This window comes from Hyaena hyaena, unplaced genomic scaffold (genome assembly GCF_003009895.1).
Source record: "Hyaena hyaena isolate Hyena2069 unplaced genomic scaffold, ASM300989v1 scaffold_118, whole genome shotgun sequence".
Taxonomy (NCBI): domain Eukaryota; kingdom Metazoa; phylum Chordata; class Mammalia; order Carnivora; family Hyaenidae; genus Hyaena; species Hyaena hyaena.
Window position 1 is genome coordinate 1,212,463 of NW_024080751.1, and position 17,217 is coordinate 1,229,679.

The 17,217-nt window shown below is 59.9% G+C and overlaps 1 protein-coding gene across 1 annotated transcript in view; it reads right to left on the reverse strand.

The window, feature by feature from the left end:
* Positions 1-16,306, reverse strand: part of NTSR1 (neurotensin receptor 1) — a 41,547-nt gene extending 25,241 nt beyond the window's left edge. The window contains exon 1 of the mRNA XM_039236930.1: positions 15,375-16,306. Coding sequence (XP_039092861.1) covers positions 15,375-16,088 — 714 coding nt within the window. The 5' untranslated portion in view covers positions 16,089-16,306. The remainder of the gene's footprint in view (positions 1-15,374) is intronic.
* Positions 16,307-17,217: the final 911 nt, after the last annotated feature.

Here is a 17,217-nt window from a genome sequence, read left to right on the forward strand (position 1 = left end):
GCGATCTCATCGGAGAGCGTGAGCTCAGAGCTTGCTCCTTCCTGTTCCTCCTTGTGCATTTGCCAAGGGGCCCCGTGCCTGCGCCTGGGGACAGAGCGCTGTGTCTGCACCCGGGAGCGAGACGGCCCGCTGGGCGGGGCGTCAGGAGTGAGCGCCTGCTCGGACGGGCAGCCCTGGTCCTGCCTCCGCCTCTGCCCACGAGCCGTGGTCACGGGCTACTGGCGGACACCAGGCGCGGTCCAGGCCCCGACGCCCGGGACGTGCGGTGTAACCTTACTTGGATAAAGGGTCTTTGCAGATGCAGTTAAGGACGTTGAGATGCGATCATGCGGGATTAGGGCGGCCCCAAGTCCAACGGCAAGTGTCCCCATAACAGACGGAAGAGAGACAGACACAGAGGAGGCATCACGTGAAGACACAGGCAAAGATGGCAGGGACGCAGCCACGGGTCAAGGGGCGCCTGGGGCCACCAGAAGCTGGAAGGGGTGGGAGGGACCCTCCTCTAGGGCCTGTCCCCACGGTGGCTTCAGACTTCTGGCCTCCACTGCGGACAGGACGGGATGGGACCGTGGCCTCCGCTGTGGGGACGGGACGGGACCGTGGCCTCTGCTGTGGGGATGGGACGGGAACGTGGCCTCCGCTGTGGGGACGGGATGGGACCGTGGCCTCCGCTGTGGGGACGGGACGGGACGGGACCGTGGCCTCTGCTGTGGGGATGGGACGGGAACGTGGCCTCCGCTGTGGGGACGGGACGGGACTGTGGCCTCCACTGCGGGGACGGACTGTGGTCGGCGCTACCGTAGCCCCAGGGTCCTTGAACACGGCTTCCCGAGACCCGTGGCTCTCTCCGTGGCCTCACGACAGGCAGAAGCAGAGGCGGTGTTTGGGGTTAGAGCCTTTTCCAAGCACGAGTATCTGCCCCGGGGGCTGAGCTGGCAGCGCTGCGCGTCTTCTAGCCGGTCTCCAGATCTGACAGAAATGTAGGTATTTTTAATCCATGAGACGGGCGCCTCTTAAACAAGCTGTCAGGACAATGAATTGCAGGAAGTTTAACGGGTGTTCGCCGTCTGCATGCCCTGCAATTACCCGCGCCTGCTCTGCGGGTGCCTGTGCCGGGGTGCCGGGGAGGCGTGTCCTTCAGCTGGGGGCGCTTCCCCGGTCACCGCTCGCGCGTCCTGCCGCGGCGGGCTCGTGCCTTGTTCCAATCTCCTGAGCGTCTGAGGGCAAAAAGGGCCCCCAGAAGACTCGGGCCCCTCAAGCCCCAGGCCTGCTCTCCCTCAAACCACCCAGCACCCAGCACCCTGCACAGAGGCAGAACGGGCGGTCCCCAGGCAGGCGCAAGTCCCCTGGGGGGGCAGCTGGCCTCGGGCTGGGCCGCGGGGGACTGAGGGGCCTCGGGCTGGGCCGCGGGGGCCTCTGGGCTGGCCACTTTCCGTCCCGCCGCACGGGGCATCGCTGCAAGTGCCACACAGGAGCGCCCCGACCCAGCTGCCGGACGCTCCGTCTGCAGCGTCTCAGGACACTGCACCCCCCAACCGCGGCCCCCTGGGGCCGCACTGCGGGCCTGCAGTCGGGAGGCTGGGCGGACCACTTGGAGGCCACCAGAGAGTGAGGTTCACCAGAAGCTGGTGTCGGAGAAGTCTAAACGCCTTTCCGGGACTTAACCCTGCCTCCCCCCAGAAGTAGGGAAAATCCAGTGCTGGTGTTGCAGGCCCCTCCCCGCCCACTGAGGACAGTCCCGGAGGGGTCTCCAAGCCGCGTGTCCAAATGGGCCAGAAAGCTCCCCGCCCCCGCTTGGTGCTCCTTCCCTTTGGGGGGTTGCTGATGGGAGCTCAGGGAAACCCACATCCAGGGATCGTGGGATGGGGTCAGGACAGATGCAATCACTTCTCCCTCATCCCCAGGCAATAAATAGTGACCCTCAACAGCTTCCAGCTGTGCGCATCCTGTTGGGCGCAGCGCCTGAAGGGCTGCGGATGAGCTCATCTTTGCTTTTGGCTCCATCGGCGAGTCCTGGACGTCCCGATGCGCGGGGTTCCCGAGTGACACGACCCAGACGCACTTCCACTCTGGCCTGAGCCCCGGGGGCTCCCGCTCCGCGGTCCTGCCGAGCTGCGGGGACTTCTGCACCCCCTGCCCTGAGCGCGAGCCCTTACAACCCAGTCATTCCCCAGCAGGTACTGTTACGGCCCCAGGACTCCCTGAACTTCAGGAGATGAAAATGGTGTTTTGTTTTGTTTTGTTTTAAATAGAGGAAGTGTTTTTGAGTTATAAGAGCCCAAAAGTCACTGAAGAATGCTCTTAACCTTTAAATATGTCAAGGGAGAGTTACTGAACTTTACAATAAAATCACCTTTTAGCAGACAATGAGCTAAAAATGTTCAAGTCCAAATAATGTCACTCTTTCCTAAGCTTCTGTAGAAGATTTACTGGAGCCCAGCGTCTCTCCTCAGCTGTGTGTTTCCAGGATAACTGTGTTTCTTTGTTAGGTATTCTTTTGCAACTTTGTTTTAATAATTCCTTTGAACCCAAGTCTTCCATCATAAGCTGCCTGGGATATTTTTGAAAGTAGGCAGTGTTTAAACTCCAGGGATGAGTCCCACGCGGGCTGCTGGACTAACTCGGCTGTCATAAACAGCTACGAGGTTGTACACAGCGTATCGGGCTGTTGTATTCAGACACTGGACAATCTGCAGTGCAAGACTACGGTGGCCAAGGGCGGGGACGCTCTCAAGGTGAGCCCCACGGTCACACACCCCTCCTCCTGGGGGTGTTTTCCCCATTGTAACGTTAGGGGTGGGGGGGTCTAGACAGAGCAGGCCTACTCTAGCTGAAGAGGCAGTACTCAGAAACGGGGCCATGGGAGCAGTTTAAATCTGCAGAGAAGGCATTTGGGGGGTCCCCTGCATGGTGGGGGTCCCTAGATGCCTGTGAGGGGCTCTCCGTGGCTTCTGGGCTGGCTGGGCTGTGCACACAGCCTCACGGGAGGAGGCCGGCACTCTGAGGGCACCGGAGGGAGAGGCACCGGGTGTGGTGCTGAGATGCCAGCCAGTCTGCACGTCAGGAGTGAGCACCACGCCCTCGAGGCCTCAGCTAGACTCGCCTACCTATGCCTCCAAACAAACTCCAAAACCCACAGGGGACACTGAGTCTAGAGCGGAGTCCTCCCTGGTTAGAAGGGCTTGGGCTCTGTGTAGAGCTGCACGGACAAGGTGTAGACCAAGATGATCAGCCTGCAACTGAGAACCCTACTCACGCAAGAGCCAGGGGCTTCAGAAGAAGATAACAGAACACTGAGTCTCTTCGACGCATCATCTGCAATGTCCAGTGGAAACTAAACACTGCCGGATACGCAAAGAAACAGGAAATGTGACCCATTGATAAGAAAAAGGCCATCGGTTAGAACAGACCTCCAGGTGAGCGACGGGAAGTGGGAAGGGTCAGGTGTGAACGGGTGCAATGTGAGTCTGAGTTTTTATCAGACTTTGATAACTTAAGGACGCATGTTCACAGCCCCAGAGCAGCCGCGACAAGAACCAGTAGAGACAGGTGCGCGGAGGAAAGTCGGGGGGGGGGGGGAATAAAACAGAATTCTCCGGCGTCCCAGTCAGAGGACTAGGGAAAGGATCCCTGGAAACCACAGAACATGGAGAAATCTCAGCAAGGAGACAGCTGGGAAAAGGGATCCCCCGATTCTTCTTTTTTTTAAAAAACTTTAAATGTTTTTATTTATTTCTGAGAGAGAGACAGCATGAGCAGGGGAGGGTCAGAGAGAGAGGGAGACACAGAATCCGAAGCAGCTCCAGGCTCTGAGCTGTCAGCACAGAGCCCGACGTGGGGCTCGAACCCACAGACCGTGAGATCATGACCTGAGCCGAAGTCGGATGCTGAACTGAGCCCCCAGGCGCCCTGAGGGGGGACCCCCCAATTCTTGCGCGCATCGACACAACCCCTGGGCTACCCCTGACCTGCACGAGTATGGAACACACCTGAAGAGCCAGGGTAAAGACCGGGGAAACCGCAGCATGACGTAAACCACCTGCAAGAACCAGGACACCCTGAAGGGTGCGCACGGGGCGGGGGGAGCACGCAGACGGGACGCACTCTGGAGCCCCCACCAGGCAGCTCCACAGGCTCCCGGACCAAAGACGAGACCCAACTGAAAACATCAACATTTTCCAGAGGGTTCCAAATCACCCAAAATACCACGGCAATATTCTAAGTGTCCAGGAAGCAATCCAAAATCACTGGGTATTGAAAGAACCAGGAAAACAGGGCTGACTCCCATGGAGAAGACGGCGCACGGCCCTCGGGAGGACTCGGGGTGGCGATCCCAGGCAAGGGCGGGGAGGCGCGTGCTGGGCCCGTGCTGCTCGAGTACAGCAACTCTCTTGAAACTAATGGAAAGAACCAATGGAACTTTGGAACTAAATAATACAGTGTTACAACCAAATCGACCCTCGGAGAGCGATCCGTGCCCTCACCGGCACAGACCGGGGCTCCGGGCCACGGGACAAACGTGAACACCTTTAGGGAACTGCGATCACGCAAGCGTGTCCTCTAAACACGTGGAATTACACATCAGTGACAAAGTGGCGTCTGGGAAATCCCCAAACGTTTGGAAATCGAACAGCATGATTCTAGACAGTCGAAAGAGTAGAGGGAATGTCAGGTGAAATGAGAAAACATCTCGGACTGAATTAGAATCCATTTCGCACATTTTGAAATGCTACAAAAGCAGCATTTGGGAGGGAATCTATAGCATTAAATGTTTACACTGCAAAAGAATAAAGACCCTGAATCAACAGTCTAAGCTTCCCCCTTAAGAAGCCTAGGAAGCTAAGAACAAATTAAATCCAGACCAAGCACAGAAAGGAAATGAAGACGGGAACGTAAATAAATAAAACTAAAAGCATGAAGACAACAGAAAAAATTAATGAACCTGGTTAACTCAAAAAAGTAATAATATGAGTAAAGTCCTAGCCATCCGGACCGGGCGGGGGAAGAAAACACACAGACCGCTGATATTAGGAATGAAAAGAACAAGGCACTGCTCCAGACCCCACAGGTACAATACGGCGACAAAGCCACACCACAAGCCCCGTGCCCCCAAACGTGACAAGTTACATAAAATGGACCAATTCCTTGAAAGACACAAGCTGCCAAAACTTGGGAAGTAATGCCCCGCTGGACGCTCTCCATACCTGTGAAAAGCTAGAAACCATCCAGAAAAACTCCGGGCCCAGACAGATTCCCCGAAAGATTCTACCAAACCGTTAAAGAAGAAATAATATCAAACCCACAGAATCTCTTTCAGAAAATGGAAGAGGAGCAAATAGTGTCCGGATCATTTTATGAAGCCAGCATTGTCCTGATACCAAAACCAGACAAAGTGATACAAGAAACCAGAAGCACAGGCCAGTGCGTCTCAGGCGCAAACGCACAAAAATTCTCAACCAAGTATTAACAAATCAAATCCAGCGACATATAAACAGGACCATACGTGACATGACCAGGCAGAGCTTGTACTAGAAACGTGAGGCTGGCATCGATCGTACGACCCAGCAACGGCAGGACGACGTATTTAGGCAAAGGACACAGAAACGGAGATTCGAAGGGGCACACGCACCGCGATGTTCCCAGCAGCGCCCTGGACAGCAGCCAGGCCACGGAGCGAGCCCACCTGTCCATCGACGCGGTGTATGTTACGATGGAATGCTACTCAGCATCAGAAAGAATGGAATCTTGCCACTTGCAAGGACACAGATGGACCTAGAGTGCATTATGCTAAGCAAAATAAGTCAGAGAAAGACAAATACCATATGATTTCACTCATATATGGAATTTAAGAAATAAAACAGATGAACATATGGGAAGGGGGGGAAGAAGAGAGGGAAATAAACCACAGGAGACTTAAATACAACCGAGGTTGATGGAGAGATGTGGGGGGATGGGCATTCAGGAGGGTGCTTGTCGGGATGAGCACGGGGTGTTGTGTGTAAGTGATGTACTGCTAGGTTCTACTCCTGAAGCCAGTACTGCACTTATGTGAACTAATTCTAATTTAAATAAAAGTTAAAAAAAATAAAGAACTGTGAATCTGGCTCAATATTAAAAATCAGTCAACATTTTCCACTGATACAAGGCGCCTAGAGTCGTTGTGTCCACAGAGACAGAAAGTAGAGGGGGGGCAGGGCAGGGGGGGCAGGGGCGAGGAAGGGGTGGGTGGTGTTGGGGGGGTGGTGCTTCATGAGCACAGAGTTCTCATCTGGGAAGATGAAGGAGTCCTGAGGACAGGTCGTGGGGACAGTCACATCGAAATGTGGATGTGCTCAGTGCCACTTAACTGGACACTTTAAAATGGCTAAAATAGTAAATTTTATATTACACATACTTCACCACAACAAAAAACTAATCAATGTAATCCACTGTATTAACTTAGGAAGAAAAATCATACGATCACACCAATAGATGGAGAAAAAGCATTGGACAAAATTCAGCATCCATTCATGATAAAAACCCTCAGCAAACTAGGAATAGAAGGGAAATTTTTTAATCTGATAAAGAGCATCTATTAAAAACTTTAAATAAACTAAAACCCTCATAGTTAATTATAAACCACAAAGACTTTCTCTCCAAGATCAAGAACAAGGCCAGGAAGTTTTCTCCTCTGCTCTGATTACATATCAGAAGTCACAGCCAGCGCAACAAGGCAATAAAAGGAAATCCCAGGCATACAGATTGGACAGGATGAGATAAAACTTTCTCTATTGACAGATGACAGGGCTGCCTGCACAGAAAACCCCAGGGAACCCACAAAAGAATTTGTAGAATTACTAAGTGTGTTTACCACGGTCACAAGACACATGTCAGCACACAAACTCACATTTCTCTCTGCTGGCCGTCAACAACTGGAAATAGAAAAAATGTTAAAGTCCATGTGCAATAATTCCCAAAACATGAACACTTAGGTGTAACCTAACCAAACTGTCAGGATCTGTGTGCCGGCGGCGGCACTAATGATGGCAGAGGGGACCTAACCGAACAGAGGGCTGCACTGTACTCGGGAACCAGATGTCTCAGTGTTAAGATGCCAAGTCTCCCCACACTGATCGATACGCTGACCCAATTTATTTTATTTATTTATTTTTTTAAAATATTTTTATTTATTTCTAGGAGAGAGAGAGAGAGAGACAGCGTGAGCAGGGGAGGGTCAGAGAGAGAGAGAGTCACAGACTCTGAAACAGGCTCCAGGCTCTGAGCTGGCTGTCAGCACAAAGCCCGACGCGGGGCTCGAACCCACGAACCGCGAGATCATGACCTAAGCGAACGTCGGACGCTTAACCGACTAAGCCACCCAGGCGCCCCTACACTGACCCAATTTAAAGCAAAACCCCTGCGGGCGTTTCTGTAGATGTGAGAAGCCGATTCTCAAATTTACGTAGAAAACAAAGGAAGGAGAGTAGCAAAGCCAGTCTGGGAAAGAACCCGGAGGAGGGGAGAGGCACGCTGTGTGGACGCCACTTAAGGCCGTGGTGCTGGAGGCAGTCTGGGGGCAGGGACGGCGCAGATGCACGGATGGAGGAAGGTCAGGCCAGAGCCTCGCACGGCAGGTCAGGTGACTTCTGACGAAGGCGCCAAAAAGCTTGAGTTCAGAGATTATCTTTTCTCGAGCGGTACTGACCATTTGGATGTGAATATGTGAAAATAGCTCCCATATCTCACTCTGTAGAAAAATTAACTCAAAACATCATAAACCTAAATATGAAACATAAAATGATAACGATGATGGAAAGTACTGGGGAAGGAGATCTTCGTGAATTCCTAGACACAACGCCAAAAGTATGATTCGTTAGACCGTCTGATAAATTGGACCCCGTCAAAATTATAGCTGTTTGCTCTGTGACGTCTTCACAGAGGACTTATATGTGGTTTTAAAAACTCTCAAATTCATGGGGGTCCTGGGTGGCTCAGTCGGTTAAGTATCCAACTTCGGCTCAGGTCATGAGGTCAAGGTTGGTGGGTTCGAGCCCTGCATCAGGCTGTGTGCTGACAGCTCAGAGCCTGGAGCCTGTTTCAGATTCGGTGTCTCCCTTTCTCTCTGACCCTCCCCTGCTCACGCTGTCTCTCTCTTTCTCTCTCAGAAATAAATAAAACATTAAAAAAAAATTTTTAAACTCTCAAAATTCAATAAGAAAAAAAAATAAATTTAAAAATGGGGCAAAGTACCGACAGGCACGCTGTGCACAGGGAAGGCGCACAGGGGCCGCCAGCGCGTGGTCAGGCGCGCCACACCACTGATCGCTAGGGAAACGCAGACCAAACCGCAAGGTCCCACTACACGCCCCCTGCACGGCCACATGAAAATGAAACCCAGACCTGCAAGAGCAGGCGCCATGGGCCGCAGGGCGCCAGGACGGCCGAGGGGTGCGTTCGCCTGGGGAAAGCTTGGCGACTTCCGCAAAGCTTAAACACACCGCCTGGAGGACCCGGCGCCCGGCTCCTAAGCACTCACTCTGGAGAAATGGAAACATATGTTCGTGGGAAATCCTGTCCCCGAGAGCAGTAGCAGGTCTATTTGTAATTGCTCAACACTGGAAACAACCCAAAGGCCCCTCACCCGGCAAACGGATACGCAGACCCGGTACGAACTTCCAACGGAGCCCTCCATAAAGGAAGGAACGAGCTACTGATCCAGGCAACGGCGCAGACCCACTGCGAGCACCGTGGTGACAGAAGCCACACTCTGGAGGTGACACCGTGGAGGCTCCATTTATGTGACATTCTGGAAAAGGCGCAAGGCTGGGAGGAAGACAGATGTGGTTTCCAGGCCCTGGGGGGGCACGCTTGACCCCAAAGCAACAGCCCAAGACACAGCTTTGGGGCGATGACTGGCCGTGACCCTCTGAGCTGTGGTCACATGACTGTGCATTTGCCAAAATGCAGGAGTAAGCAAAAGAGTGATTTTTACTAGGTGTAGATTTTAAATATTTTTTTAAGTTTATTTATTTATTTGGAGAGAGAGAGCGAGAGCATGCGTGTATGCACGAGGGGGAGGGGCAGAGAGAGAGACCGAGAATCCCAAGCAGGGTCTGAGCTGTCAGCACAGAGCCCGACGCAGGGCTCGAACTCACAGACCACGAGATCATGACCTGAGCCAAGGTCAAGAGTTGAATGCTCAACTGGCTGAGCCCCCAGGCGCCCCTCGAGGTGCAAAGTTTAAAATAAAAGGTTTCCTGCAGGACACTGGGGGGTGCGCGGGGCCCCAGAGCGCGGACGCACAGGCAAGAGGGAGCGGCTCCTGGCTCCAGGACGAGGGAGGGAGGGGAGCGCTCTGGTCGCCCTAAAACCACAGGTTGGGGGGCCTGGCTCCCCACAAACGCCGCTGCTCTGGGGGGTGTGCTATGGAGCCGAGCAGGGTGCAGCTCTATCAGGGTCTGGCCTGAGCCAGGGATGGCGGGGGTCCCGGGAGCCCAGGGCTCTGAGCTCAGCAAGCCGTGCTCCTCTGGGTGTGGGAGTCAGGCCCTCCGGCCCCTCGGCCTCCAGGGCACCGAGCATCTGCCTGGTCCTTGGAGGTGAGAGCGGCGGGGAGACAGTGCTGCCGGGGCGTTAAGCTCCCTGTGAATGTTCCCGGATCCCTCGGGCCCTTCTAGGCCATTGGGCCTTCAGGACCCCCCCACCCCAGGGCCTTCACGGGCGAGGCCTCGGAGCACCCTCAGCTTGGTTTCTGGCGTCCTCACTGAGCTGTAATGCACAGTCAGAGGATTACTCCCCAGCCTACAGCTCCACCAGTTTGGATAAACAGTCACGTAAGGGACACAGTCAGGATGCAGGACACTGATGGCCTGAAGTCAACCCCGCCCCCAGCCTGCTAGCTACTAATCTGTCGCCAACACTTTGCCTTTTCCAGAATGTCCCGCAGCTGGTGGTTTTCTGATAGCGCTGCTTTCACTCAGCACGTTCCTTCGTGGACTCCAACATCTACCCGGCAAAGACAGGCCTGAGAGCCCGCGGGTGGGGGCAGGGAGCAGTCCCACCTGGAGCCAGAAGCGGGGGGTGGACGGGGCGGGGGATGGGGAGCTGCGCGGGGAGCAGTTGGTTTTAATGGGGACGCAGCTGCCCTTCCCGACTGACGGCCAAGTGCTGGCCGCGGGGACGGCTGTGCTGGAAGACGGCTGAGCCGTAATCTCCTGCGGTGTGACCGTCACCGCCACGGAAAACAAGACAGAAAGGCTTCAGATGCCTTTTTCTCCCCATAACACAAGCCGCTAGGAGACCAGATGGGGTGTGTGACTGTTCTTTCTGTGCTGGAGGGAAACAAAGCCCTCCCCCAGCCTTGACATGATGAGCAGGTGGGGACACCCGGCCCCCAGCCCCCCAGGCTCCCCCCAGCAGGGCCCACCCTCGACTACCTCTCCTGCCCGCCCGCCCTCGGGGGACAGTCTGCCCTCAGGCAGTGAGAACAGCCCCTGGGCGTCGCCGGCCCCTCACCACTGGGGACTGGGCTTCGGGAAGGACTTTGTCCTTGGACTCTGGTCGTCGGGTCCCAGAACCGTGGCCCCGTGACCCAACTCTGAGCTCACAGGTCCGCTCGCGGCCCCATCGGACCGCGGGCAGTGCCCGGCTTTGACGGCCGGCTCTCGGCCTGCACAGCGATGGCCTCTCCAGCCCCGCATCCAGCTGGGAACCCGGCCCCCTTGCAGGTGAGGCTGCGTGCCTGGTGCACCTGAGAGGCTGCGCTGCTGCGAGCACAGGGGCTGATTTCAGAAGGTCCCTCGTTTAGGAGACGGGGGGCTGTGCCCTGGGAGGGGTGCTGCGCCCGTGCCCGGGGCTGGAGGACGCGAGGCGCCAGCTGGGAGCTGTGCGCCCTGGGGCCGCCGCGTTCCCCCGCTGCAGGTCACGTCTGTGGGGCCCCTGCGGCTCGCTGCCCATCACCCATGGGTGTCAGCGTCACTGAGGCCGGTCAGCTGCGATCATCAAACCTGTGGCTCCCGGGCAGGGGAGGAGCGGGGAATCAGGTGCCACAGGACAGACGTCCTGAGAAAACGTCTCCTGCTCTAATTTTATTGGAACCAATTTTCTTCCACTTTGTGGAGACAGGTCCTGGCTGCCTCTGCCTCTGTGGAACTGCGTCAGACTTCAGGGGCCGGTGACGGAGCTGCCTCGGGCTCTGAGCAGGTGGGTGCGGGGCACCAGCCCTTCCCCCACGCCCTGGATCCTCGGGAGAGAGAGTGCACCCCCTCCCCCCCACCCCCCGCACGTCTGTCTGGGAAGGTGAACAGAGAAGCGGGGAGCCCCCAGGAGAGGCTCCTTCAGCCGCGCAGCCTCCGTGGGGACCGCAGGGGCTGGAAACCGCAGCGACGAAGTGACAGCTCCACAGCCTTCGCTGCCGCCGACCGGCCCCCCTTGCCCCCCTGAGCTCCTGCCCTGCGCTGTGGGGGGGCCGTCCCGGCTCAGCGCCCCCGCCCCTGCCCTCACCGGGGCACTGTGGTGGGCACGAAGCTGCTCGGCCCTGGGAAGGCTTCTGGGCTCCCTGTGGCCCTGGTCACAGAGCAGATCTCTCCGAGGGGGGGACATACTTTACCCCTGGCTTGAGCAGCACAGAGACTGCACATTTACCAAGAAACAGCAGAGCCGGCTCTCCCTGGAGGCGAGGCCCCACTGCCCCGGGACACTGGCCACGGACAGGACAAGGCCGCACGGGGCACCACGTGGCTGCTGGCTTGGGGCCCTGGGATTCTGCCCAGCCGTGTCCCTCAGCACCGAGGGTGGGGTGGCCCTGATCCTGATCCTGGGGGTCGGTGCGCCCCGCACCTGTTAGAGCAGGCTGGGCTCTCGGCCTTGCTCACCTGCCTGCTGCACACACCGGTGCCCCAGGTGCCGTGCCCCGAGCAGCACAGAGGCCTCTGTACTTTTGACAGAAAAGACGGGGCCTCCCAGAGCACCTGCCAAAACTGAGGGGTGCAGACAGCCCGCAGGGTGGACAGGACGCTGCACGGGCACACGGTCAAGCACACGCTGTGCGTGTATGCCTGTGTGCAGCCTGCGTGCACGTGCATCTGTGTGTGTGCAGGCCTCTGTGTGTGCAGGCATGCATACGTGTCTGTGTGTGCACTTGTGTGCTCACGCATGTGTGCGTGTATGGAAGCATCTGCATGTGCAAGCACGCATACGTGTCTATGTGTCCTTCTGCATGTCTGTGTACACGCGCGTGCACTTCCGTGTGCCTCCTCGGGTATCCCCATGTTCATGCCTGTATGTGTGTGTGTGTGCCTGTGTGTGTGCACCTGTACGTTTGCGTACACGTGGATAGTCCCCCAGGCTTAGAACCCGGTCTGGAGGAGGTCAGCGCTCCCCTCGCTGCTGCTTTAACTGGGAGAACACGGGGGAGGCTCGTGTCTAGGGAGCCGGGGCTGGAACCAGGCCAGAGCTGGTGGGCGGGCGGCCTGTGTGCCGCTGAGTCCTGGGTCAGGGCCGGGGGGCCGCCGGGATTATGGAGCTGGACCAGCCTCCGGCCAATCAGATCTGAACCAGGTGCTCAAAGTGCCCAGGTGTCTGCCCCCACGGGTCACCGGTCTCCCCGGCCGGCTGCTCTGTGGAACCTGCCGCACCCAGTAAGCGCCCCGGACACATTCACTGGACGGACGGACGGACGGACGTGCGTGGGCCCTGCCCCACCCGAGCGGCAGCAGAGAGTGGGGGTGAGACAGGGCTGCCGCGGGCTCGAACACCACCCAGTCCCGGGCACGGGGGCGGCCCGGCTGTGCGGCCCGCTGCCCACCCCGGGCCGACACCTGTGTGAACAGTGGAGGCAGCGCTGTCTCTCACTGGAACTTTCTAGTGGGAGAACACCTCAGTGACTGGCACACACGTGTCTTCCACTCTGAAGGCTTCGCCGTAACCACCAGTCTGTTGGAAAGACTGACAGGGAACGGGCTCCTCCTCACGGACACCCCGGTCAACTGGGGGCCCGGGGTCTGGGGCCTCTGCACCAGCTCCGCGCAGCCCGGCTCCAGGCTGCGCCCTTAGACGCCGCCGAGATGTGTTCAGCAAGGACTAGTCTAAGCTGCTCCAATATCTGATCCGAAACTACCTCGTTTCTAAGCACCAGTTCTGTACGCAAGTGCCCCGGACGGGCTCCCTCGGGTGGGGAGGGCGGGCGGCCTCCTGGGAGACACGTGGGGAGAGGCCCCTGTTTCGGAAAGAGGGGCCACGCGATTGGCCACGGCCTCCTCACTCCTACCACGCCGGTGAGAGGGCGACCCGAGGACGGACGCAAGCACCAGCCCCCCCGCTGCGTAGACGTCGCTGCTCAAAACACTGGGTGTTCACCCCGCACCCCCGTCCTGCCACGCGGCCCAGAAGCCCGAGTGGGGAACGTGAAGCGGGGGCTCTTCTCCTGAGATGGAGGGGGGCGTGCAGAAGGGCCCGGCTGCGCTCCTCGCATCCACCCTCAGCCGTGGGCACGGAGGGCAGGGCGCCTGGAGGGAGCCCATCTCGGAGGCTGTCAGGAGCCAGGGAGCACTCAGTAGGCGCCGGGGCAGCACTCGGTCCGTGGGGCCGACGTGGGGCCTGTCTGCAGTCAGTGCTCAGCACACATCTGCCCAGAGGCCCAACGGCCAGGACGGGCGCGCTCTGGGCGTGTGGGTGCGGCACCCTCTGAGCACGGGGACTCGGAGAGGTGGCCCTTTGAGAGGTGAAGCGTGTCACTTAGGCATCTGACTGCGCAAGGCCAACGGAGAGGACACTTTGGGGGGCGCGTGCCCAGTCTGCTCTGCCGTGGTTGTGTTTGAAGAACCAAATCCGACCGCTCCTGGCCGAGGCCCCCGGTCCCCACCGGGAGCCAGAGGGGCGGGGGTTCGAGGGGAGGCGTCCCCCGGGGTGGAGGCAGCAAGCGCTCCGACTCAGTTGCCGACCCGAACCAGCCGCATTACACCTCTGAAGGCAGGAGGTGTGGCTGCTACGCCCCCAGCCCCCAGCACAGGCGGGAGAGGCCGGCCGAGCAGAGACGGGCGAGGGAGCGAGCAAGGGAGAAAACGCGGCCCGGGCAGCAGCTGCGGCAACTCCTCCAGGGCGGACAGACGACCCGCCTCTCCTGACTTCCCTGCTGCCTGTGGCAGGGGCGGGGGTGCCTCTCCACGCAGGGGACCCCGTGGCCACAAGCTCTCGCCAGTGGCCTGTGGAGGGTCAGCACAGCCCAGGGGGTGGCGTGCACACGGCGGGTCCCGCCCTGCTTGCGGCATGAGTCCTGCTGGGATGTGCGGACGCACAGCCTCACGGGGACAGTGGCCCCCGGCCCCGCCCGGCCCCCCGGCCCCATCCCACCCTGCACCGCCACGGCTGCCTGGTCCTGGGACCGTGATGCCGTCCACAGTGGCATTGCCGCCTGGACCTCCTCGCACTCAGGGCCCTTGCCCGGTGGTCCCGGCCTGAGACCTTCTCTCCAGGGCCAGAGCCCCCCTCGCCCCCGTCTGCCAGGAGGCCTCGTCCAAGCCGATTCCCAGGGAGGGCCCCCGCCTGGGCTCCCGCGGCACCTTGCTCAGACCCTTGGAGGGCTGGCTCCCAACCCGGCTCCAGCGCCCCGCCTCACGCAGGCCCCTCACCGCCGCCGCGCCCAAGTGCCGCACGATCTTCCCTGACGCAACTTTGTCACCAGCACCACTACCAGCATGACTGCTCCTGAGCACTTCCGCGTGCCCCGAGGCATCAGGCACGCCCCCCACGCTTTCTCCTGAATCCTCTGCCACTGCGGCCATGGCTGTGATCACCCCCGTTCACAGATGGGGAAACCGAGGCTTACCTAAGGAACCGACCCCAGGTGGTGTCAGGCTCAGCTCCACCTCCCAAGTTGTGAGCAGGAGGCAGCCAGGAGGCACGGCGGTGGGGGTGGGGGCAGTGCTGACCCCAGGGGCTCTGCCGCAGAGGAGAAGGACGCAGCCTCTTGGGGTCACACAATCTTTTGAGAAGCTGATGAAAGGGACGGCCTCGGGCATGCACAGGGGAGTCTGGAGGTGGCTGAGGCCCATCCGGGGACCCTCAGAGAGGTCACTGATCTGAAGACCCAGCCCCTTTGATAGAAGGGGGGGATGAGATGGGGGGGCAAGGTCTGGCAGCTCAGCAATGCAACGTGGGAAGAGGGGGGTAGGCTGATCCTGAGGACCCCCTGCCCCCCATCTCCTTCCCAGCTTCGCAGGAGTAAAACTTCCTGGTGACACTCTCTAGCGCGTTGTCCCGGGGGGACGCAGACCAGAAACTACTTTTGGGGTGAGGGAAAGAGACGCCTGCAGCTTCCCTAAAGGGGTGCCTGTGACCCGAGCCCCCAGGTGAGACCCCGGTCTCTTTCCCGGCCCTCCTCCCCCAAAGCGGCTGCTCACCTGGATGACGACCTTGACCGTGGCGGTGCCCACGATGGGGGTGCACACCAGGCCACCGGGATGGTGGCCGTCGGCGCTGCGGTTCTGCTGGCCCATAGTGAAGGGCATGGGCATGGCCAGCAGGCCCGAGGCCAGCCAGATGGCGCTGATGAACTTCTTGGTGCGGCTTCGGGACATGAGGGTCTTGGCCTTGAAGGGGTGGCAGATGGCCAGGTAGCGCTCCGCGCTCAGGCTGGCCACGTTGAGGGCGGTGGCGTAGGTGCAGGCATCCCGCAGGAAGTAGTAGCCGCGGCAGACGGCGTCGCCGAAGGCCCAGGGGTGGTGCACCCAGATGAAGTTGTACAGCTCCACAGGCATGGCCAGCAGCAGGATGAGCAGGTCCGACAGGGCCAGGCTGCCCAGGTGGTAGTGCACGGTGCTCTGCAGGCTCTGCAGCGACTTCTTGCGCGCCAGCGTGAACGCCGTCACCGAGTTGCCCACCGTGCCCACCGCGAAGAGCGCCAGGTACACAGCAGTCACCAGCACCTTGGAGTAGACGTCCGTGTTCACATCCAGGTCGCTGCTGGGCGCCGCTCGGAGGCGCTCGGACTCGTTGCCGGAGCCGTTACTGAAGCCGGGGACCAGGAGCGCCGCCTCCAGCCCCGAGGGTGGCAGCGAGAAGGGCTTGGCGCCCGGCGCGCCCCGGGGACCCGGCGCCGAGCTGTTGAGGCGCATGGTGGGCGCGGCTCCGGCGGGGACCGAGCGGAGGAGGCCGGCGCGGTGGGCGCGAGGCCGAGGGCGGGCGCGCCGTCCAGCTGGAGGCGCCGCGCCGAGCGCTCGAGGCGCGCTGGCCCGGGGCCGGGGCTGCCCCGCTGCTCCCCGCTAGCCCCGGCTTCCTCCCTCGACCTCCGCGCCCCGCGGGTCCCGGGCGCACGGAGAGCCCGCGGCGCCGAGCGGAGCGCACGCACGGCCGCCCCGGCGCGCTCACTCCTCGCCGCGCTCTCCTCCCTCGCGCTCCCCGCGCACGCCCGCCCCGCGCCCCGCCCGCCGCGCCCGAGCCCTCCCGGGCTCCGTGCCTCCTCGGCTCCACCGGCGGCGGCGCGGCGCGCAGGGCGGCGGGGGGCGGGGGCGGCCCCAGCCTCTGTCCCCGCCCAGCCCGAGTGCCGCTCCCCGCTCCCGGGGCTGCGTAGGGGATGGTGGTGCTTTCCAGGCACCCTCTCCCAGGGGCACGCCCTCCCTTCCCGGTTTCCCAACTTCTCAGGGGCCCCCCAACCCGCCCCAGGAAGGGACCTGCCCCCAGGGCGTTTCTGGCTGGCTCAGAGGGGTGAGGGAGGTGAGCCCCGTTGGTCTGGCTGGGGCGCTGCCCCTCCAGGAGGGTTCCAGCACCCTTGGGAGGGAGGCGGGCTGAAAGCAGGGAGGAAAACAGCACCCTCTCCCAGCCGGCTGGGTTCCTGCGCCTGGCACCCCGGGGTGGGTGTAAGTGGGCACACCACCCCCCTTACGACCGCCTGGATTTGATCATCACAAGTCATCCTCTGAGCCCATGCCCAGCAGGGGTTGGGAAGGGTGGCCCTGGAGGTCACAACCTCAAGGCCTGGCCTTGTCCCTGCGTAGACCTGACTGGCTGTCCCCGCTGTGCTAACAGGAATCCTCCATAGGCCCACGGGGTTGAAGGAAGGGAGCGAGACCTAAGAAGCTTGCCCAGCCCCCGGCCCGCCCCCCAGCCCTGCCCACCGCGTGTTCTGCAGTGGGTCTGTGCTTGTTCCCGTGTTGTGAACTGGCTTTGGGCTTGCCTGTTGCAGGGGAGCCTCATCGGGGGTCCTAGCACAGAAAACGACCTGCTTAAAAATGCAGCCTTCAAACA